Source organism: Globicephala melas, chromosome 5 (assembly GCF_963455315.2).
Source record: "Globicephala melas chromosome 5, mGloMel1.2, whole genome shotgun sequence".
In the NCBI taxonomy this organism is placed as follows: domain Eukaryota; kingdom Metazoa; phylum Chordata; class Mammalia; order Artiodactyla; family Delphinidae; genus Globicephala; species Globicephala melas.
The window spans coordinates 37,650,635-37,675,344 of NC_083318.1; the positions used below are offsets into that span (position 1 = coordinate 37,650,635).

At 44.9% G+C, this 24,710-nt stretch overlaps 1 protein-coding gene across 1 annotated transcript in view; it reads right to left on the minus strand.

The window, feature by feature from the left end:
* The window catches only part of SLC2A9 (solute carrier family 2 member 9), a 183,937-nt gene that overhangs the window by 60,457 nt on the left and 98,770 nt on the right, over window positions 1-24,710 (minus strand). The window contains exon 7 of the mRNA XM_030863845.2: window positions 10,112-10,299. Coding sequence (XP_030719705.2) covers window positions 10,112-10,299 — 188 coding nt within the window. The remainder of the gene's footprint in view (window positions 1-10,111; window positions 10,300-24,710) is intronic.

A 24,710-nucleotide genomic window follows, 5' to 3' on the forward strand; every position in this document is an offset into this window, starting at 1 on the left:
TCATCCGAGAAATGCAAGTCAAAACTACAATGAGATATCACCTCACACCAGTCAGGATGGCCATCATCAAAAAATCTACAAAGAATAAATGCTGGAGAGGGTGTGGAGAAAAGGGAACCCTCTTGCACTGTTGGTGGGAATGTAAATTGATACAGCCACTATGGAGAACAGTATGGAAGTTCCTTAAAAAACTGAAAATAGAACTACCATATGACCCAGCAGTCCCACTACTGGGCATATACCCTGAGAAAACCATAATTCAAAAAGAGTCATGTACCAAAATGTTCATTGCAGCTCTATTTACAATAGCCAGGACATGGAAGCAACCTAAGTGTCCGACAGATGAATGGATAAAGAAGATGTGGCACATATATACAATGGAATATTACTCAGCCATAAAAAGAAATGAAATTGAGTTATTTGTAGTGAGGTGGATGGACCTAGAGTCTGTCATAGAGAGTGAAGTAAGTCAGGAAGAGAAAAACAAATACCGTATGCTAACACATATATATGGAATCTAAAAAAAAATGTTTCTGAAGAACCTAGGGGCAGGACAGGAATAAAGACACAGACATAGAGAATGTACTTGAGGACACAGGGTGGGGGAAGGGTAAGCTGGGATGAAGTGAGAGAGTGGCATGGACATATATACACTATCATATGTAAAATAGATAGCTAGTGGGAAGCAGCCGCATAGCCCAGGGAGATCAGCTCGGTGCTTTGTGTCCAGCTAGAGGGGTGGGATAGGGAGGGTGGGAGCGAGATGCAAGAGGGAGGAGATATGGGGATGTATGTATATGTATAGCTGAATCGCTTTGTTATGCAGCAGAAACTAACACACCATTGTAAAGCAATTATACTCCAATAAAGATGTTTAAAAAAAAAGAAAAAGGAGGAGACTGTGTCCATACTCACTAGCGTAATTCAAACCTGGGCATTCTGAAGTGTGTTAATAATGATTCCAGGATAACAGGCATAAATAAAGACTGCCCTCTGCAAACCACTGTGTGTGGTCCTGGATCTGCTGTACCAGCCCTACTAATTTCCTTCATGTGAGAGAGAAGACCTGTATTGTTTAGATCACTGTTGAGGCTTCTGCCACATGAGGCCAAACCTAACCCTAACAGATACTCACAGGGCATCCGACAATGACTGATTTGGAGTTTGGAGACCTGGCTGCATCTTGAACTACCTGTGTGACCTCAGGCAATTCCCTCTGCCTTGCTGAGATTCCTTCTCCTCCTTGGTCAAAAGAGGATAACCACGCCCTTCCTGGGAGATGTCAGGAACTGGGTAAGTCACTATTCATTGATCTAAAGTTTTGGATCGATAGGCTGAACATAAATCATTTGTGTCCTCCCAATCCTAGCCATTTCCTTGAAAAGCAAGAGTTTGCTGAATGATGGAAAACCATGCAGTCTTGATACATGAAATCTGACAAGAAAACGTGCTGCCTTGAAGGGCTTTGGGAACATTTATAAACTGATCATTGTTAAGCAGAAACATTAGGGCTTGTTGCTTATAACTTGTCAGGCTCGACTGTAGCTTGGTGTGTTCTCTGCATTTGGTTCTTTGTTTCTGGAGAAAGGTCTTGTTTCTACAGATTTGTCTTTTTACCAGCATTGGTTGGAAAAAAACCTTTCACACATTGGGGGAGAAGTTATAATTTAGGACCTACTCATATCTACAGATGGTTTTGCCAGCTAAAGAATGTCTCTCGCCACCTGGCTCTACAAGGGTTACGTCATTAGCCACTGCAGTCATTGACCTTCAACATAACCTGAAAGCAGTTCAGGGTGGAGGTCAGGAATGAGACACTCTGTGTGCTGGGAAAACTGGCAGAACAGGCCTTCAGATAGATGTTTTTGAGAGAAAATTTTATGAACCCAATTTCTTGCATTTTCTCATACTTAGAAAAGCACTAAAATCATTGATGAGACATATGCTCCTTGTGGCTAGCAGCAACCTTCTACTGAGATGTGTGCTTGACTGCACGTACCCCTTTCACCAAAATCATATATATACTGATCTCCCCCGCTACCTCTTTGGAGCAGTTCTTCAGAGCTATCTGAGAGGCTGTTTCTTGGGCTATAGCCCTCAGTAAGCCCCCAGTAAAGCTGAACTCACAGCTCTCACTTCGCATTTTTTTAAATTCAAAAGTTTATTTTTTAGTAAATAAGTAATTCTTCATAAAGTTATAGGCACACCCAGAGACTCCAGTAAAAACTACTGCATGAATTTTTCTGGGCTTGTGGGCATTGATGCATTTGGTGGTAAAAATTGGTTTTAATACTCACGTAAAACAGGGACTTCCCTGGTGGCACAGTGGTTAAGAATCTGCCAGCCAATGCAGGGGACACGGGTTTGAGCCCCAGTCCGGGAAGATCCCACACGCTGCAGAGCAACTAAGACCATGCGCCACAACTACTGAGCCTGCGCTCTAGCTCCTGCGAGCCACAACTACTGAGCCTGTGAGTCACAATTACTGAAGCCTGCGCACCTAGAGCCCGTGCTCTGCAACAAGAGAAGCCACCGCAATGAGAGGCCTGCGCACCACAATGAATAGTAGTCCCCGCTTGCCACAACTAGAGAAAGCCCGTGTGCAGCAATGGCTTGCAGCAACGAAGATGTAACGCAGCCAGAAATAAATAAGATAAAATTAAATATTATTTAAAAAATATTCACGTAAAACAAAGACTCTCCTGCTTGTGTCTGCCTCTCATTTGAATGAGCTGATAAATTAGAATTTTAGACTCTATCTTTGCTGTCATGTCCATAGAGTACAGAAGTAGCTCCTGATAATTCATTAGTTCCTAAAGCTCTTAGGGCTCTGACAGAAGCTAAAATAATTCCAAAATGCTTTAGTCTCCACTGGATCTGTTTATATGATCTCTTCTCCTTTTGAAGGTAACTGATTCCCCAGCACACCTTCAGGGTTGGATCAGAAGAGTTTAGCTGCCTTTCTTACTCTTTGCCCAAATTCATGGATTTTCAACAGTCAGCGATCTCTCTGGGCCCTTTCCACCCCCAGCTGCCCTGCTGCAAAGGTGGATCTGACATTTGTATCATTCTCAGCCTCAGCTCTGAACCCCACACCCTGACCTGCTCACATTCCAGAAGCTTCCAGCCTCTGATCCCATGTGATATGTGTTCTCCGTGGAAGCTATGTTCCGGCCTCCTGCGTGGTGCTCCTTCCTGGCCTCTCACACCCCTTCCAACCCCCTTTCTTCCCTGCTTCCAGCTCTCCCTTGTAGCAACACTGCCAGGAGCATCCCTGACAGGTTTAAACGTTAGTGAAGAGAGTCACGGTGAAGACAGCCCACATTATGGGCTCACAGGGACAGTTATAAGTGGCCCTCCAGTCATCTTATACTTAAATGCATTTCTGCAATGACAGGCAGAAATCGGCCCTTTGGACCCTCTCCCCATCCAGGGCCTGCAGGGAGGACGTGCTGGGCTGGTCCTGTTGCCATGGGGACGGCCTGTACATCACACAAGCCGTCGGCCTCATTTTGCTGGCTTCACGAAGCCATCTCCCTCTCTCTGCCTCACCTTACAGAGCCGGAAGGTAACTCTCTGCATCTGCTCCCACTGAGTTTTATTTGATCTGGCAGTCTGAGGGCGTTGAACAACACGGAGGCACGAGGAATTTGGAGCGTGTCCCCCAGAGGACCCTCCTGTGGACTGTGATTTGCATTGACCTCATCCCGACACAGTCGTGCTTTTTCTGGTTGCCTGGTGGTCTTCAGCCACTGATGCAGATGGTGGGGTGGAAGGGACAGCAATTCTGAGAGGCCCACAAGCCGGGGTTTCAATCCCAGCGCTGCTTCTGGTGACCTGTGGGTCTGGAGGCAAATGATTTCACGTCTCGAAATCTCCGTTCTCTGAAAGAAGGTAATCATACCCTGTCTTTCAAGGTTGTTGTGAAAGTTTTTTAAATGATGAAGTAAAGCATCTTTTCTCTAATTGGTGCATAACAAATAATGGGTATCATTTTGGAAGATTTCCATCTCTCTATGGAGATGTGACTGCTCCTTGGTAAAGGAGAACATGGGACAGTTGTGTGAGAGGCCCGCGTACCGCAAAAAAAAAAAAAAAAAAAGATAGGAATCCAGAAGAAAGAAGGGCAACCCAAGATAGATAAGAGTACCATCATCATCATCCTTGACCTTCCAGAAGATTCCAGAAGGTTCAAGAAAACTATGGCTTCCTTGCACCAGGTTTGGCAGTCGGTCCAATTTTCATCAACCCAAGGACTTGGTAGAAACAGTGCCCTCCTTGCCCTTGTTCTTCTCACCCCATACTCTTTGCCTTCCTAAACACTCAGCTGCCTCCCATATGCCACGGGCTGCTGGAGACACAGGCACCGTGGGAAGGGTCTCCATCCTCGAGGATGGTTGGGGGAGGGGAGCAGTGTCAGAGAGACTAAATATTTGCACAAAAGCCTGTTTTTTGTGCAAACGACAAATTGCACAGGAGGAAGGCAGCTGCATAAAATAAGTGATTTTAAGTGACAAGTCTAATTTTAGAGAAAAGAATATGAAAGCTATTGTGAGAAGGAGGGGAGAAAACCCAATATGACACTGAAAAGGAATTTAGAAATAACTAAATGTTAAATTCAACTTTCACTTGACTTTCTAGTATGTGAAAACCATTCATTGACTCTTCAGCCAAAAAGTACTGAACAATACGTAATGCTTGTTTAGGACAGTGGTTCTCAACTGGGGGCAATTTTGTCCCCAGCAGATGTCGGGCAACGTCGGGAGAACGTTTTTATTGCTGTATCTGCTGTCATCTAGTGGGGAGAGGCCGGGTAAGCTGCAAAACATCCTACAGTGGACAGGGCAGTCCTCGTGGCAATGAATTTTCCAGCCCCAAATGTGCACAGTGCTGAGGCTGAGAACGGCTGGTTTAGTGCAAGGTCTTAGAGATGGGCTGGCCAAACTGGCAGGGCCCCTGGTGCCAGGACATGTGAGTTTGACAGCACAGGCGTCACCCACTGTGACCTTGAGCAAGTCCTTGACCCTCTGTAAGCCTCAGTTTCTTCATCTAGAAAATGGGGACGGTGCCACCTACCCCGAAGGACCTTTGGAGCCAGAATAAAGCGATGAATGGAGATGTCTAGCAGTATTTACAACTGTCTTAACGTATGGCCCATGTCCTCCCACCCCCAAATAAGTTCTGGTAAAACTAAGGGGACAAAAAAAAAAACAAAAAACTAAGGGGACAGAGCAAGTCTTAAAGGACATTTAAAGTTTTTCATCTGTGTTAGACAGCTCTCTTCCTTGGTGTCATGAATTATTTGGATTAAAAGGTAGCAGGTGCAGGGAGAGAGATTGGACTGAAGCACAGGACAGTTGGGCTCTGAGGCTGGGATTTGCTGCTAACGAGTGTTTATCCTTTTGTATGTAAGATGGAAGTAAGACTTGTCCCCTTGGCTTCCTAGGGATGACCTGGGGACACAGCCCAGTGACACATATGGGGATGCTCTGAGGGGGCCTTGGGGATCCTTCCTGCACGGGGTTTAAGCACCCAGACCTTGTAGCGAAATGGCTGAGGCTCCCCTTTCCACCATTCCTAGCTGTGTGACCTAGGGAAAGTATCTCAATGTTTCTGTGCCTAACAGTCATGCCTAGCTCACAGGGCTGCCATGGAGACAGCTCTTGGCTCATATTAAGTGCTAAGTAAGTGTGTGCTTGATTGTTATTACAGCTGAGCAGACAGAGGCTGGGCAAGGGAAAGCAATTGGTCTGGTTTAAAACTGCAGGTTTTGTGGTCACAGTGAGACAGAAAGCCAGGCCTCTGGATCTTGGCCCAGAGCTCTTTAATCTAGGCCACGTCAGGTTCCATGCCAAGCCGGAAGTATTACTCCTGATTTAAAGATTAAAAATAATCCTCGGGGCTTCCCTGGTGGCGCAGTGGTTGAGTGTCCGCCTGCCGATGCAGGAGACACGGGTTCGTGCCCTGGTCCGGGAAGATACCACATCCCGCGGAGCGGCTGGGCCCGTGAGCCATGGCCGCTGAGCTTGCGTGTCCGGAGCCTGTGCTCCGCAGCGGGAGAGGCCACACTAGTGAGAGGCCCGTGTAACGCAAAAAAAAAAAAAAAAAAAAAAAAAAAATCCTCAACAAACTAAGAATAGAAGGAAATTACCTCAATGTAATAAAGGGCATATAGTTGTTTTATATTATTTTAGACACACCAGAATTCTCATGTTTACTGTTTGCATGGTGTATCTTTTCTCCATTTTTTACTTTCAAATTGTATCTTTATGTTTAAATGTTTTTCTCTTGTAAATAGGATATACTTGAGTTTTGCTTTCAGATGCATGCCAATAATCTCTTTTACTCGGAGTATTATTTCCCATTTACATTTCATATAATTATTGATATAGTTGGGTTTAATATACCCTTTTTGTTAAAAAAAACCCAAAACAACCCCTCCCAAAACAAAACAAAAAAATAAAGGGCACATACATGATAAGCCCACAGCTACCATCATACTCAACGATGAAAAACTGAAAGCTTTTCTTCTAAGGTCAGGAAGGTCTTAGAAGGATGCCCACTCTTGCCACTTTTATTCAACATAGTACTGGAGGTCCTAGCCAGAGAAATTAGGCAAGAAAAAGACACAAAATGCATCCAAGTCAGAAAGGAAGAAGTAAATTATCACTGTTTGCAAATGACATGTTCTTATATGTAGAAAACCCTAAGATACCACACACACACATACACATACAGAATGTTAGAACTAATAAACAAATTCGGTAAAGTTTTAGGATACAAAATCAACATACAAAAATCAGTTGCATTTCTATACACTAACAAGGAACTATCCAAAAAGGAAATTAAGAATATAATCCCATTTTCAACAACATCAAAAATAATAAAATACTTGAGAATAAAGTTAACTATGAAGGTGAAAGACTTTTACATTGAAAACTACAAAACACTGATGAGAGAAATGAAAGAAGACACAAATAAATGGAAAGATCTTCCATGTTCACGTATCAGAAGACTTAATATGTATTAGTTAAAATGTCCATACTACCCAAAGCAATCTACAGATTCAATGTGATCCCCATCAAAATCCCAATGGCATATTTTACAGAAATAGAAAAAAATAATCCTATAGTTTATATGGAACCTCAGAAGACCATGAATAACCAAAACAATCTTGAGAAAACACAGAACTAGAGGCACCACACTTCCTTATTTCAAAATATGTTATAAAGCCACAGTAATTAAGACAGTATGGTACTGGCATAAAGACAGACATACAGACTAATGAAACAGAAGAGAGAACCCAGAAATGAACCTATGCATATACAGTCAACTGATTGACAAGGGTGCCGAGAATATTCAGTGGGGAAAGGATAATCTTTTTGACAAATGGTGTTGGAAAAACTGGATATCCACACACAAAAGAATGAAATTGGACCCTTATCTTCACTCAAAATGGATTAAAGACTTAAACATAAGACCTGGAACTGTAAAACTTCTAGAAGAAAACATAGGGGGAAAACTTCCTAATATTGATCTTGGCAATGATTTTTTGAGTATGACACCCAAAGCAAAATTAGACAAGTGGGACTACATCAAACTAAAAAGCTTCTGCACAGCAAAGGAAATCATCAACAGCACACAAAGGCAACCAACAGAATGGGAGAAAATACTAGCAAACCATATATACCCGATAAGGGGCTAATATCCAAAATATATAAGGAACTCCTACATTTCGATAGGAAAAAAATAAAAATAAAGCAAAATGACAATAATAAATCCCCCCCCTACCCACAAAGCTTCTAAAAAACCCTGTTAACAAGTGGGCAAAGGACTTGAATAGACATTTCTCCAAAGAAAACATACAAATAGCCAACAGGCATACGAAAAGAGTCTCAACATCATTAATCACCAGAGAAATGCAAATCAAAACAGCAAGAGATCACCTCACGCCTGTTAGGATGGCTGCTACTACTACTACCACCAAGTGCTGGTGAAGATGTGGAGAACTTGGGAGCCTAGTCTAGTGCACTCTTGGTGAGAATGTCAACGGGTGCAGCCACAATGGAAAACAGTATGGTGGTTCCTCAAAAAGCTAAACATAGAGTTACCATATGATCCAGCAACTCCACTCTTGGGTTTTTATCCCAAAGAGTTGAAAGCAGGATCTTGAAGAGATGTTAGCACTCCTACATTCAATGCAGCAATAGTCACAATAGCCAAGATATGGAAATAACCTAAATGTTTGTTGATGGATGGGTGGATATAGAAAGTGTAGTATATACATTTAATGCAATATTAACCAGCCTTAAAAAAAAAGAAAGAAATCTTGCATTTTGTGACACTGTGGCTGAATCTGGAGGACATTATGCTAAGTGAAATGAGCCAGTCGCAGAGGACAAATACTGCACGATTTCACTGATATGAGGTATCTAAAATAGTCAAACTCATAGAAGCAGAGAGTCGAATTGCGGTTGCCAGCGGCTGGTAGAGGGAAAACTCGGTGTTGCTAATCAACAGGTGTAAGGTTTCAGCAAAGCAAGATGAACAAGCTCTAGAGATCTGCACAATATGGTGCCTAGAGTTAACAGTACTGTGTTGTGCACTTGGACATTTGTTAAGAGGGAAGATCTCATGCTAAGTGTTCTCACAACGATAAGAAAAGAGATGGAACACAGTCAACGCGAAGCGGATGGCTGAGATCTCAGCACTGCTGGCTCTGGGAGCGGAGAGACTTTTTTTTCCATCTATGCTTATGCAGTGGGGCTTATAGATGCACCCGAGGGGAATTTATAAAGTTACACAGGGTATGCAAATTGGAAAATTATGTCCCAGCGGAGGAGAGAATTCTGTTTAGAAATGTCACGGTTCTCAATCTAAATGCCTCGTTAAATACAGATTCCATATGTGGTTTTATGACTCCACATGCTAACTTTAAAGAGTGGATACATTCTCTCTCTGCTTTCTCAGAATAGGCAGGGTGCATTTGAGACTGTCTAGCATGACCTTGGTCTTACAAAGAGAGGAAACGACAGGACTAATCCAAGGTCACGCTGTTAACCCAGGTGCTCCCTCATTCTGCTGACCAGACCAAGGTTAAACAAATAAGTAGGGAGATGATTTCATTTCATCCCACTGTTTCCAAAAAAAGAATTAAGAGTTGATGAATTGAGGCAGAGCATTGTGGTTGTAACTTCCTGTGCTGTAATCTTCCCTCTCCGGACAGGAATTACTCCCCTTTCAGGTCACCTCCCCTACATACCCACAAACACCCTCCCTGCTGACTTTTGTATGCCAGGCTCATACACACAGGGCAGTTATTTTACCCAGACCTCTTCAGAAGTTCCCTTCTCCCTCCCTCTAGGCCTAGCCACACTTGTCCTGAGCTACATGAGTGACCTCAGAGGTAGTTTGGATGCTTCGGTACAAGAATCTCCTCTATGCATCCCTGCCAAGTGGCTGGCCAGCTGGCTTGCACACTTTCATGAATGGGGAACTCACCACCCCTGGAGGCAACCCACTCTTTTCCAGAAGGAACAATAATAATAATAATCCTAAGTGTGCCTCCTAGGCCTCAAATTCCTGAATTCTACCTTCTGGAGCCCCCAAGACAGAAGGGGCGGCTTTGTCCATCAGAGGGTTAGGGAACCCCATGCAAGACTCCCTCCTCCGGTTTCCCTGCCCACGTCAACTCAGGCCCCAAGAAACTTTCTCTTTAAAGCCTTGAGGTTTTCTCAGGCCAAGTTGGGCACTGAAGCCAGCCCAGCCAAGGGTACTTTTATTTAAATCATCTCAGTGTTGCTCACTTATGACTTCCTAATACCCATTTTATTAAGAAATACGACTTTTAAGTATTTCTAAGGATAAGTAATTATACTGATAGGCAGCCTTTATTAAAGGGTAATTCTGGGCTAGCTGCTTTATTGAACACCTTGCATGGATTATTTCTTTCAGTATTACGTTATCCCATTTTACAGATGCAGAAACTAAAGATCAGGTTATGTGGTTGCCCAATGGCACAGAGCTGGGGCTGGGACTTGGGCGTCCAGGCCCTGAACTGCCCCTCTCCCATGCCTCCCTCTGGTTCCTCCATTTGGGCAGGAGCACTCACCGCATTGAGGCCACAGAGCTGGTAACAGGCCATGGTGATGACCACAGTGATGACCTGCCAGTGGACAGAGGGACTCCTGAGCAGCTCCAGCACGGACACCAGACGGCTGTTCCTCTGCTCGCGGCTCTCCGCCAGGACCTCCTCCACCTCTCGGGAGACGTCCTCTTTGCCCAGGAATGTCTGGAAGGCTGCCAACAGGGACAAGCACAGATTTCAGTGGGATTAGGATGTCCGTTGTGTCTGATGCTGGGTCCCACAGGGATGGTTGGTCCATCCAAGACACACTCCTTGTCAGGGATGCAGCTGGCAGGGCTCTTTGAAACCATGGAGTGCCAAGCCTTTGTCTAAAAGTTGGAAAACAGAGGCCCTGAGAGATGCAATGACTTGCCCAAGGTCACTGAGCTGGCCAGGAGAAGAGCCAAGAGAGAACCAGGCTCTCCTGATCGATCCCACAGCAAAGCCCGTCTCTACCACTGGGTAGATGAGCAGTGCCCCGTGCCTCACATGGCTCCTGTAATGATTGGGTGATGTAACACATGCTAAACCCTGGCTTCATGAATAAAACTGAGCCCCTCCTGTTTGCCCGACCCTGTGTGCTCATCCTCATAGGAGACATCCAGACAGAGGTCTGATCGCCACTTGCTCAGGATGCCCAGGAGTCGATTCTATCTTCAGAAGGAGGATTGAACTAAATGATCTCCAGGGTCCTTTCCACAAGCCCCTCTGAAACACAGAAACCTGGGTTGGAATATTCTCAAAGAGCTAACCTTCCCAGGATTCAAGCTCACCCATGTGACTCAGGCCTTTCCCAGGCTGAACACTGCAAATTTCCAGCTTCAGCGAACCTGTCATTTTTTTTTTTTTACCAAGCCCTTAATTGAGTAAACCTCCACGGATATATGCACAAATGTGGGCTGTCTGATGAGACCCCTGAGATCACAATAATCAGATCAGGGGGGACGCATTTAGAACATGGATTTAAATATTCAGCACTTATATATTCATCCTCCTACAGGGATGGTGGCTATGGTGACGGCTCCTGTGGACATTCCATTCCAGACACAATGGGCATCATCTCTAAAAACACTGCTCTGCATCACAGGCCATGTGAAATTGCTCTTCTTAGGTAGGAAAAAAAAAAAGACAAAACTGTTAAATTTCTCCAGATTCTCCAAGAAGCAAGCCCAGGAGTATATTGAAAACTGTCTCAGAATGTCTCTTTTGTAAGCTGTAATTTAATATTTTTCCTAGCATTTATTAAGGGTAAGTGGAAGAAACAGCTGAATGAGTAATGTTTCTGCAGCATGCACTAAACCATAGTATTTCTCAAAGTTCAAAAATGCAACATTCATGTGACAAAGTAATCCTAGAGTATTAGGGCAAGAAAATATTTATCTCTCCTCCCTGACATACATGCTTTCCATATAAAATAAGGAGAACTTTAGAACTTCTTTTTTTTTTTTCCTTTTCACCTTGGCTGCCAGGAAGCTCAGCTAAATTCAGTGTTCAACTTTTAGAGTTTCCTGGAGCAAAAATCTCTCTTCTTCCTCTTAAAAGTTCTGTTCTCCTTCTTTTAAATCATCCACTTAACTTCCCTGTTGTATTTATGTTCATAAAAAGTTTGCTTCTACTTGTCCCACACCCCTCCTTCTGTGGTTCCCCTGAATGGGTGACGAAGAGTATCTCATGCGACTGGCCTGGCAGACGTGAAGATGCGCCACTCAGGCTCCCTTCAGGAAAGGACTTGGCTTCTGGGCTGTGAGGAGGTTGGTTAGTCAACAGCCTCCAGCTCTTAGCTTCAGGGGCATGCATCTCATCTTTGAAGCCCAGGAAATGCTATTCTCATAGTGGTCCCAGCCCACGACTGAGCATGGCTGTGGTGCAAGGGCCCAGCCATCCTTGCCCAGTAGGGACTCATGTAATGCACAAGTGTTGTTCCGGGGCTCCCTCCAGGGCTGGCAGAGACCTTGCCAGGTGGCCTTGTGGTCTGAGGCTTCCTCTGCTCAATCCTGCTGCGCCCTTTCCCTGCCCAGCTGTTACTCCCCAGGGAAACATCTGTACTCCTAACTCCTTCTCAGCCTCTGTTTCCTGGAGAAGCCAACCTGCAACAACTAATTACTTGACAGGGCAAAATCATCAGTCAGCATCACTCTGTTTCCAACTTTGGAAGTGCCAAGCTGCTTTGGTTCTCACACCTTATCCTGAACTATCCCAGTAGTCCATAACTGCTCTCCTGGGTCCAGTCTTCTCGTGCCCTGTGGAGCTCCGACCATAACCCCCTCTGCACACTGCAGCATCAGCACCCATCTCACCAGTGCACTTGATTCTAAAAGGCCCCTTGGCCTCTACACTCTGCAGAGTGAAGGTCAGGCTCCATGGCCCAGTCCATGGCTCTCCTTCAGCTTCTCTCCTGCTGCCCCCATCTTTGCATGCATCTCTCTTGGATGTGCAAACATGCATCTCAGCTTTCCTACACACGCTGTGCTTTCTTGGTTCTCTGCACTTGGCCGTGCCCTTCCCTCTGCCGGAAATGTCCTTCCTGCCATTCCTTGCCTGGCTAACTTCTCCTCCCTCCGGATGCCAGAGCCTAGGCTCTCACAGCCCTCTGTGCTTTCCCACCTCGGTGCTTTCTCTCCACACTGTCATCGGCACCTCCTTTCCACCTGCTGTGAGCACTTTGAAGCCCACTTCCTGGTGCCCGGTTGGAGGGCAGATGCCAAGTTCGTGTTTGTTGATCTGAGCTGAACCAACCCAGCTGGCAAACCCACTGCCTTCCCTGAAAGCAGCATTTCTCCATCTTGGCACTTCTGACGTCTGGGGCCGGAGAACTCTTTGTGATGGGAGCAGTCCTGTGCATTGTAAGGAGTTTAGCAGCAACCCCTGCCCTCTTACCCACTAGATGCCAGAAGCACCCCCTCAGTTGTGTCAATCAAAAATGTCTCCAGGCATTATTGAAAACAGCCAAGACATCAAACAACCCAAGTGTCCATTGATGGATGAATGGATACAGAAGATATGGTATATATATATATACACACACACACACACACACCCCCCACACAATGGAATATTATTCAGCCTTAAAAAAGAAGGAGGGCTTTCCTGGTGGCTCAGTGGTTGAGGGTCCGCCTGCCGATGCAGGGGACGTGGATTCATTCCCCAGTCTGGGAGGATCCCACATGCCGCAGAGCGGCTGAGCCATGGCCGCTGACCCTGCGCATCTGGAGCCTGTGCTCTGTAACGGGAGAGGACACAGCAGTGAGAGGCCCGCGTACTGCAAAAAAAAAAAAAAGAAAGAAAAAAAAAGAAGGAAATCCTGCCACTTGCAACAACATGGATGGGCCTTGAGGGCATTATGCTGAGTGAAATAAGTCAGACGGAGATCTGACTTATGAGCTCAATTATATGTGGACTCTAGCTCTCCCCACCCCAAACCAAGCTCATAGACACAGACAACAGATTGGTGGTCGTCAGAGGAAGGAGGTGGTAGGTGAGTGAAAAGGGGGAAGGTGGTCAAAAGGTGCAAACTTCCAGTTAGAAAATACGTAAGTCCTGGGGATGCCACGGACAGTAGGGTGACTATAATTAATAATACTGTATTGAAAAAAAAATAATACTGTATTGGATATTTGAAAGTTGCTAAAAGAGTGTGTCAAGCGGGGGCCTCAGAGAGCCTTGTGGCCTGGCACAGGGGCTCAGAGGCCCCTCCCAGGTGGGAGATCCCCATAGATGTCCACCAATACTAAGAAAAGCTTGCTTTGCTCAAAACCTGCCCATGGCGCCTGGCTGGACACAGAGTCCTTTGGGGCAGGAAGGGGGTGAGTGGCTTCCTTAGGTAAATTCTAATGTCCTCTTTTCCCTGGAGGCCATGGGCCTGTGGTCAAGGGGGGACATGGCTTTGAATTCTCCTCTGCCTCAGCCTCAAGGCCAGCAGGTCTATGGCTGGGCCAGTGACCGCAGTCCAGGATGTCTTGGGGGGGGGTGGGGGTGGTTTGGCTTTGCCTGGCTCTGCTGATTGGCGGACAATTGAGTTTCAGGTATCCCAGGCATATCATCAACTCTGATCAGTTCTACAGAACACAGAGCCCTTGCGGGGGAAAGCACTGGCCTTTTAAAGGGAGGGTCTCAGGCCTGGTTGATGGAAGTCACAGGCCATTCAGAGCCAATGCTCAGCACGAGCTTACTGAGCATCTACTAGGCCTCAGGCACTGTGCTAAACAAAAGCCGCAGACCCTGCACCGGCGAGGTGGTGTCCCCATCACATCACATTTCCTAACAAGCTTTTGTAGAATTCTCATCCCAAGAGAGGCTCCATGGAAACCAGATTCCTTGATCAGAGAAGTTTAGTGTCATTGCATGAGCACTCTGTCTCTTGGTGGTTCAAACTTCACATTAGAATAGTAAAGGTCCTGATAAGTCCTGCAGGAAAGACACCCATTTAGTTTTGTTTGGCTTCACTTTTCCCAAATGTATTTGCTGGGGTACCTACTAACAACCTGCAGAAGTACATCAAGAAGTGTGATTCTAACTTTATATGGCACATATCACAGAGGTACTGAATCCAGGACATCCTGGGAGCCTGGAGGGGGAATCTCATGGACGGCATTGAGCGGAGAGAGGAGGCAAACATCACCAGACAAAAGGCTATTTTGTCTTTTAGGAGGCACTTTGAAGAGCAGAAAAAATCTGAGGTAGGCAGAATAATGACTCCCCAAATGAGTCCATGTTCTAATCCCCAGGACCTGTGAATATGTTAGCTTTCATGGCCAAAGGGACTTTGCAGATGTGATTAGGTTAAGGACCTTGAGATGGGGAGGTTACCCTGGATTATCGGGGTGGGTCTAATGTCATCACAAGGGTCCTTATAAGAGGGAGGCAGGAGGGTCAGAGTCAGAGAGAAAGAGAGGTGACCATGGAAACAGAGGTTGGAGGAGAGACACACTTTGACGAAGGAGGAAGGGGCTGTGAGCCAAGGAATGCAGGTGGCCTCTACAAGCTGCAAAAGAACAGGAATGATTCTCCCCTAGAGCCTCCAGAAAGGAACACAGCCCTGCTGGCACCTTGATTTTAGCCCATTGAGTCCTATTTTGGAGTTTTGACTTCCAGAACGGTAGGATAATAAATTTATGTTTTAAGTCACTAAGTTTGCGGTCATTTTTTACAGCAGCAAAGGGAAACAAATGCAGAGCCATTGAAATTCGATAGCTGTAGGTTCTACCCCACCACGACCACTCACTTTCTGTATGACATGGGAAAAGCATCTGACCTCTCAAGCCTTAGGTCTCATCTGTAAGGTAGGGCTGAGGCCACCTATGTCTCCAGGTCACTAGGACATCCACCTGGGGGAGCGTAGGCAGGGCACCAGCCTGGAGCCTGGTTCACTGCAGATGCCCTTCGGTGCCCCCTTTCAGGGACAAGTAACCCACTGGGAGGCTAGTAGGCACGAGTGAAACCAGCATCATGCAAAACCTAATAAGGGCAAATGTGGGGTATATCTGTCCAGTGCTGTCTGGGGTCTAGGAGGGAGGGTTTGGAAGGGAGGGGGGCTGCAAACTCAGGCTGTGCAGCTGCCAGCCTGGTATTTAAGCACACAGCCCTAGATGTCAGGCCCTGGCTTGGGTACCCATGGAAGAATCGCTCAGCCTCTCTGGGTCCCGTTCTTACCTCTAACACAGTGATGACACTCGTGCCAGCCTCTCAGGCTGTGAGGACTGGGTAGTGGGCACACATCTGGGGGGGTGTTTGGTTCATGTGTCACGTGTTAGCTGGACCCACGTGGACAATACAGGCCAGGAGCCTCCAAGGGACGGGTCTGGGAGACATTTTGTGGCTGGAGCCTGGATGGGCTCAGGGGTTTGGAAGTGGGCAGCATGGCGACGGGGAATGGGGACGATGAGCTGGAGGCTATGGGACCCTGCGAGCTCCTGTCCGCACTGTCGCAGAGGGCGGAGCCCACATTCTGCCCGCCCACGCTTCATACCGCAACACGAAATAAAGAAAAACAGGTGTTCTTGACCAGGTCCAACTCACAGCCCTGAAGTTTCCCAGATCAATGTTGCGCTGTCTGGAAGTGGTGCCCGAGCCTGGCAAACTCGGAGAAAGAGCTGAAGGTTAAGGGCAGCGTGATTCAGGCCCTGAAATACCCGCAAAATGCCGCACCCTGAGTAAAAATGGGAAGAGGTGTGTGACGAAGAGGAAAGGGACAGGCCCTGCAGATGGGCTGAACTGGGTCCCACCCCGGATCTGCCGCCCATCAGCTGTGGAGCCTGCAGGCCTCCGGAGCCTCACGCTCCCGCTTCCTGGGGTTCCAGAGGGGTCAGTGTGATGATCTGGTGCAGTGACACCTGCCAGGTCACCACACCTGTGATGGGTTGTGTAACGGTGGGGAGGTGATTAAGAGCCCCAGCTCTGGGGCCACGCTGCGTGGGTCTCCATCCCGACGTCACCACTTTTCACCTAGTCTGATGCCAAGCCAGTTACTTAATGCTTCCGTGCCTTAGTTTTCTCATCTGTAAAATGAGCATAACAGCATTGGGGCTGCCAGTAGTATTAAACACCAGCAGTCACGAAGTCCTTAGAACAGGGCTGACTCTTTTTTTTTTTTTTTTTTTGCGGTATGTGGGCCTTTCACTGCTGTGGCCTCTCCCGTCGCGGAGCACAGGCTCCGGACGCGCAGGCTCAGTGGCCATGGCTCACGGGCCCAGCCGACCCGCGGCACGTGGGACCCTCCCGGACCGGGGCACGAACCCCCGTCCCCTGCATCGGCAGGCAGACTCCCAACCACTGCGCCACCAGGGAAGCCCAGGGCTGACTCTTAATGAGCTGTAAGTACTAGAAGTCCGTCAACTATTACAGAAGGTACTTGGTACAGTACCTCCCGGCCCTTCCTTCTTTTATCTTCCTTTTACCTTAACCTGACAATGGGTACAAAACACTATAATCTATCGTGACCCCATAAACATGTGTTTAAGTCCTAACCTGTACCTGGGAATGTGAATTTATTTGGAAATGGGGTCTTTGCAGGTGTCATTTCGATGTCAGTTAAGATGAGGTCATCCTGGAAGAGGGCGGACCCTTTATCCAGTATGATTCTTTTCCTTATAAGAAGAGGAGAAGAGACAGAGAGACAGACACGCACAGGGAAGATGGCCACGTGATGACAGAGGCAGGGACTGCAGTGACGCGGCTTTCAAGCCAAGGATTGCCGGCAACGCCAGAAGCTGGGAGAGAAAGCAGGTCCTGCCACCTTGATTTCTGGCCTCCAGCTCTGAGAGAATAAGTTTCTGCTGTGCTAAAGCCACCCGATTTGTGGTACTTTGTTCCAGCAGCTACCACATGTGATCACCTCCATTAGCATTTACCACCTCGTGCTAGAGCAAAGCACAGAGCAACCTGGAGACTTGTTCTCGTGACCCGGAGGGGCCCTGGGACAAGGCAGGCCGAGGGATTTCGATGGGAGCCTAGGGTGCCTTTGCAGTCACGTGTTGGGGACAGCACTGAACTCAGCATGGGGCAGGCCTCGGTGTTTCTAAAAATAGGAGGTTTCATCGAAGCACTGATTTTCAACTGCTATTGTTATTTAAGAGGAGGAAATCATTGGGTTTTTAACTCAGGTTTGGTTTCTTTTTATTACTGACAGCAGTAGGATCCACAGGGAGGGATGTCAGAAGGGGGGAGTAAAAGATATTGGAACTCATGTTTATACTACAACATTTCATTATGGACCAACCCTGGAGTCTTCACATGGCCCACATGAGGCGGGTATGGGGGTTCCACCGTGCACAGGAGCTGCCAGCCCTTTTTCTTTGCTTTCAGCGTAGAGTGATATATTGAAGTTACGTATGCAATTTACTGGTTAGTGGATTTGAGAATGATAGTTTTCAGGGGTTTTTTCTACATCTTTATTGGAGTATAATTGCTTTACAATGGTGTGTTAGTTTCTGCTTTATAACAAAGTGAATCAGTTATACATATACATATGTTCCCATATCTCTTCCCTCTGCGTCTCCCTCCCTCCCACCCTCCCTATCCCACCCCTCTAGGTGGTCACAAAACACCGAGCTCATCTCCCTGTGCTATGCGGCTGCTTCCCCCTAGCTATCTATTTTACATTTGCTAGTGTATATATGTCCATGCCACTCTCTCACTTTGTCACAGCTCACCCTTCCCCCTCCCCATATCCTCAAGTCCATTCTCTAGTAGGTCTGTGTCTTTATTTCTATCTTACCCCTAGGTTCTTCATGACATTTTTTTTTCTTAAATTCCATATATTTGTGTTAGCATACGGTATTTGTCTTTCTCTTTCTGACTTACTTCACTCTGTATGACAGACTCTAGGTCCATCCACCTCATTACAAATAGCTCAATATAGTTTCTTTTTATGGCTGAGTAATATTCCATTGTATGTATGTGCCACATCTTCTTTATCCATTCATCCAATGACGGACACTTAGGTTGTTTCCATGTCCTGGCTATTGTAAATAGAGCTGCAATGAACATTTTGGTATATGACTCTTTTTGAATTATGGTTTTCTCAGGGTATATGCCCAGTAGTGGGATTGCTGGGTCATATGGTAGTTCTATCTGTAGTTTTTTATTTTTTTTCTATTTGTATTTTTTTAAGGAAACTCCATACTGTTCTCCATAGTGGCTGTACCAATTCACATTCCCACCAGCAGTGCAAGAGTGTTCCTTTTTCTCCACACCCTCTCCAGCATTTATTGCTTCTAGATTTTTTGATGATGGCCACTCTGACTGGTGTGAGGTGATATCTCATTGTAGTTTTGATTTGCAATTCTCTAATGATTAATGATGTTGAGCAGTCTTTCACGTGTTTGTTGGCAGTCTGTATATCTTCTTTGGAGAAATGTCTATTTAGGTCTTCTGTCCACTTTTGGATTGGGTTGTTTGTTTTTTTGTTATTGAGCTGCCTGAGCTGCTTGTAAATTTTGGAGACTAATCCTTTGTCACTTGCTTCATTGGCAAATATTTTCTCCCATTCTGAGGGTTGTCTTTTTGTCTTGTTTATGGTTTCCTTTGCAGTGCAAAAGCTTTGAAAATTCATTAGGTTGCATTTGTTCATTTTTGTTTTTATTTCCATTTCTCTAGGAGGCGGGTCAAAAAGGATCTTGCTGTGATTTATGTCATAGAGTGTTCTGCCTATGTTTTCCTCTAAGAGTTTGATAGTTTCTGGCCTTACATTTAGGTCTTTAATCCATTTTTAGCTTATTTTTGTGTATGGTGTTAGGGAGTAATCTAGTCTCATACTTTTACATGTACCTGTCCAGTTTTCCCAGCAACACTTATTGAAGAGGCTGTCCTTTCTCCACTGTACATTCTTGCCTCCTTTATAAAAAAATAAGGTGACCATATGTGCGTGGGTTTATCTCTGGGCTTTCTGTCCTGTTCCATTGATCTATATTTCTGTTTTTGTGCCAGTACCATACTGTCTTGATTACTGTAGCTTTGTAGTATAGTCTGAATTCAGGGAGCCTGATTCCTCCAGCTGTGTTTTTCGTTCTCAAGACTGCTTTGGCTATTCGGGGTCTTTTGTGTTTCCATACAAATTGTGAAATTTTTTGTTCTAGTTCTGTGAAAAATGCCATTGGTAGTTTGATATGAATCTGTAGATTGCTTTGGGTAGTACAGTCATTTTCACAATGTTGATTCTTCCAATCCAAGAACATGGTATATCTCTCCATCTATTTGTATCATATTTAATTTCTTTCATCAGTGTCTTATAATTTTCTGCATACAGGTCTTTTGTCTCCTTAGGTAGGTTTATTCCTAGATATTTTATTCTTTCTGTTGCAATGGTAAATGGGAGTGTTTTCTTGATTTCACTTTCAGATTTTTCATCATAAGTGTATAGGAATGCCAGAGATTTTTGTGCATTAATTTTGTATCCTGCTACTTTACCAAATTCATTGATTAGCTCTAGTAGTTTTCTGGTAGCATCTTTAGGATTCTCTATGTATAGTATCATGTCATCTGCAAACAGTGACAGCTTTACTTCTTCTTTCCGATTTGGATTCCTTTTATTTCCTTTTCTTTTCTGATTGCTGTGGCTAAAACTTCCAAAACTATGTTGAATAAGAGTGGTGAGAGTGGGCAACCTTGTCTTGTTCCTGATCTTAGTGGAAATGCTTTCAGTTTTTCACCATCGAAGACGATGTTGGCTGTGGGTTTGTCATATATGGCCTTTATTATGTTGAGGAAAGTTCCCTCTATGCCTACTTTCTGGAGGGTTTTTATCATAAATCGGTGTTGAATTTTGTTGAAAACTTTCTCTGCATCTATTGAGATGATCATATGGTTTTTCTCCTTCAATTTGTTAATATGGTGTATCACATTGATTGATTTGTGTGTATTGAAGAATCCTTGCATTCTTGGAATAAACCCCTGTTGGATTCTGTTTGCTAGTATTTTGTTGAGGATTTTTGCATCTATGTTCATCAGTGATTTTGGCCTGTAGTTTTCTTTCTTTGTGACATCCTTGTCTGGTTTTGGTATGAGGGTGGTGGTGGCCTCGTAGAATGAGCTTGGGAGTGTTCCTCCCTCTGCTATATTTTGGAAGTTTGAGAAGGATAGGTGTTAGCTCTTCTCTAAATGTTTGATAGAATTCGCCTGTGAAGCCATCTGGTCCTGGGCTTTTGTTTGTTGGAAGATTTTTAATCACAGTTTCAATTTCAGTGCTTGTGATTGGTCTGTTCATATTTTCTATTTCTTCCTGATTCAGTCTTGGCAGGTTGTGCATTTCTAGGAATTTGGCCATTTCTTCCAGGTTGTCTATTTTATTGGCATAGAGTTGCTTGTAGTAATCTCTCATGATCTTTTGTATTTCTGCAGTGTCAGCTGTTACTTCTCCTTTTTCATTTCTAATTCTATTAAGTCTTCTCCCTTTTTTTCTTGATGAGTCTGGCTAATGGTTTATCAATTTTGTTTATCTTCTCAAAGAATCATCTTTTAGTTTTATTGATCTTTGCTATCGTTTCCTTCATTTCTTTTTCATTTATTTCTGATCTTATCATTATGATTTCTTTCCTTCTGCTAACCTTCGGTTTTTTTTGTTCTTCTTTCTCTAATTGCTTTAGGTGCAAGGTTAGGTTGTTTATTCGAGATGTTTCCTGTTTCTTAAGGTAGGACTGTATTGCTATAAACTTCCCTCTTAGAACTGCTTTTGCTTCATCCCATAGGTTTTGGGTTGTCGTGTCTCCATTGTCATTTGTTTCTAGGTATTTTTTAATTTCCTCTTTGATTTCTTCAGTGGTCACTTGATTATTAAGTAGTGTATTGTTTAGCCTCCATGTGTTTGTATTTTTTACAGATCTTTTCCTGTAATTGATATCTAGTCTCATAGCGTTGTGGTCGGAAAAGATACTTGATACAATTTCAATTTTCTTAAATTTACCAAGGCTTGATTTGTGACCCAAGACATGATCTATTCTGGAGAATGTTCCATAAGCACTTGAGAAAAATGTGTATTCTGTTGTTTTTGGATGGAATGTCCTATAAATATCAATTAAGTCCATCTTGTTTAATGTGTCATTTAAAGCTTGTGTTTCCTTATTTATTTTCATTTTGGATGATCTGTCCATTGGTGAAAGTGGGGTGTTAAATCCCCCTACTATGAACGTGTTACTGTTGATTTCCCCTTTTATGGCTGTTAGTATTTGCCTTATGTATTGAGGTACTCCTATGTTGGGTGCATAAATATTTAAAACTGTTATATCTTCTTCTTGGATCGATCCCTTGATCATTATGTAGTGTCCTTCTTTGTCTCTTCTAATATTCTTTATTTTAAAGTCTATTTTGTCTAATATGAGAATTGCTACTCCAGCTTTCTTTTGGTTTCCATTTGCATGGAATATCTTTTTCCATCCCCTCACTTTCAGTCTGTATGTGTCTCTAGGTCTGAAGTCGGTCTCTTGTAGACAGCATATATACAGGTCTTGTTTTTGTATCCATTCAGCCAGTCTGTGTCTTTTGGTGGGAGTATTTAATCCATTTACATTTAAGGTAATTATTGATATGTATGTTCCTATAACCATTTTCTAAATTGTTTTGGGTTTGTTATTATAGGTCTTTTCCTTCTCTTGTGTTTCTTGCCTAGAGAAGATCCTTTAGCATTTGTTGTAAAGCTGGTTTGGTGGTGCTGAACTCTCTCAGCTTTTGCTTGTCTGTAAAGGTTTTAATTTCTCCATCAAATCTGAATGAGATTCTTGCTGGGTAGAGTAATCTTGGTTGTAGGTTTTTCTCCTTCATCACTTTAGATATGTCCTGCCAGTCCCTTCTTGCTTGCAGAGTTTCTGCTGAAAGATCAGCTGTTAACCTTATGGGGATTCCCTTGTGTGTTATTTGTTGTGTTTCCCTTGCTGCTTTTAATATGTTTTCTTTGTATTTAATTTTTGACAGTTTGATTAATATGTGTCTTGGTGTGTTTCTCCTTGGATTTATCCTGTATGGGACTCTCTGTGCTTCCTGGACTTGATTAACTATTTCCTTTCCCATATTAGGGAAGTTTTCAACTATAATCTCTTCAAATATTTTCTCAGTCCCTTTCTTTTTCTCTTCTTCTTCTGGAACCCCTATAATTTGAATGTTGGTGTGTTTAATATTTTCCCAGAGTTCTCTGAGACTGTCCTCAGTTCTTTTCATTCTTTTTTCTTTTTTCTGCTCTGCAGTAGTTATTTCCACTATTTTGTCTTCCAGGCCACTTATCCATTCTTCTGCCTCAGCTATTCTGCTATTGATCCCTTCTAGTATTTTTAATTTCATTTATTGTGTTATTCATTGTTGCTTGTTTCATCTTTAGTTCTTCTAGGACCTTGTTAAATGTTTCTTGCATTTTCTCCATTCTATATCCAAGATTTTGGATCATCTTTACTATCATTATTCTGAATTCTTTTTCAGGTAGACTGCCTATTTCCTCTTTATTTGTTAGGTCTGGTGGGTTTTTATCTTGCTCCTTCAACTGCTGTGTGTTTTTCTGTCTTCTCAGTTTTCTTATCTCACTGTGTTTGGGGTCTCCTTTTGGCAGGCTGCAGGTTCTTAGTTCCCGTTGTTTTTGGTGTCTGTCCCCAGTGGCTAAAGTTGGTTCAGTTGGTTGTGTAGGCTTCCTGGTGGAGGGGACTAGTGCCTGTGTTCTGGTGGATGAGGCTGGCTCTTGTCTTTCTGGTGGGCAGGGCCACGTCTGGTGGTGTGTTTTGGGGTGTCTGTGGACTTATTATGATTTTAGGCAGCCTCTCTGCTAATGGGTGGGGCTGTGTTCCTGTCTTGCTAGTTGTTTGGCATAGGGTGTCCAGCACTGTAGCTTGCTGGTCGTTGAGTGAAGCTAGGTGTTGGTGTTGAGATGGAGATCTCTGGGAGATTTTTGCCATTTGATATTATGTGGAGCTGGGAGGTCTCTTGTGGACCAGTGTCCTGACGTTGGCTGTCCCACCTCAGAGGGGCAGGAAACCATGCTGGGGGAACAGAGCATGTGGCATGGTGTTGAGGTTGTCCTGCAGCCAGTGAATGGCCGCCACCACTGCCCTGTCATCACCGGAGTCCTACCAGCTGTGGGCAGGTGCTTATGCTGGTGTGAGGCTTATGACCTGTAATACCAGAGGCTGGGTCTTATTCAGGTCCTGGTATGCAGCAGGTGCTCAAACTACGTTGGATAAATGTAACTGGACCCTACTCGTATTTGCTAATGTTTAGTCCAGAGGAGAGGGTGCTCTGGGCGGAGAGGCCTGGATGTGGGTGGGGTTGGTCTTGTTCTCCTTGGCCCTGAGCCAGACAAGGACCCAGGGCAGCAGCTGTGATGCATCGGATGTCAGGTCGTCACAAGAAAGAACTGTCTGATTGATGTGTTCAGGGGTGGGCTGGGTGCTCTCTTGAGCTGTGAGTTCCCCATCCCTGGAGGTGAGCAAGGAGAGGCCTGATGACCACCTGTCAGAGATGTTGTGAGAGGAACCCGGGCATTAAACAGGAAGATGGACAAGGTCTCTAAAGCAACTGTAGAACCTCAGAATTGTGCAGGTTCTGTGGGAGACTGGGCCGCGGCATCTGTGGGGTGGAGGGGGAAGCAGTGGGACCGACACATGCAGTCATAACTAGCTGCCTGTCGAGAGAGAGGAAAGGGCTTTAGAAACTGGTCGTCTACGAGCCATTTCAAAAAGTCATTTTCTACGGAACACAACCCTCCCAGAAGAGTCCATCGGCTTGAATCTCCAAGCCATTGCAATAGTTCATCCCATCTACCCCAGAACCTCCCCTCCGGCTCAGCCTCCCACCCTCACCCTGGCTTCCTAACTCACACCTTATTCATATTCCGGGCCGTGTTCTAATCCCTAGCTCCAGAGAACTTGAAAAAAGAATGAGAATTTGCATTTCCCAACTGGAAAGAAACCCCTCTGGGAGGCATGGTCAACTCCCGGGCTGGGAAAGGGACCCGTTATGTAACCAGATCTTGTACCAGTTAAAGACTCGCCTTTAAGGGGACTCAGGACACCTGGCAGGTGTGAGGAGTCTAACATTTATCGTGTGCCTAATGTGTGCCAGACTCTGGGCTGGGTGTCTTACAGACTTCACTGCGATTCCTAGTGTGGTTTGGTCC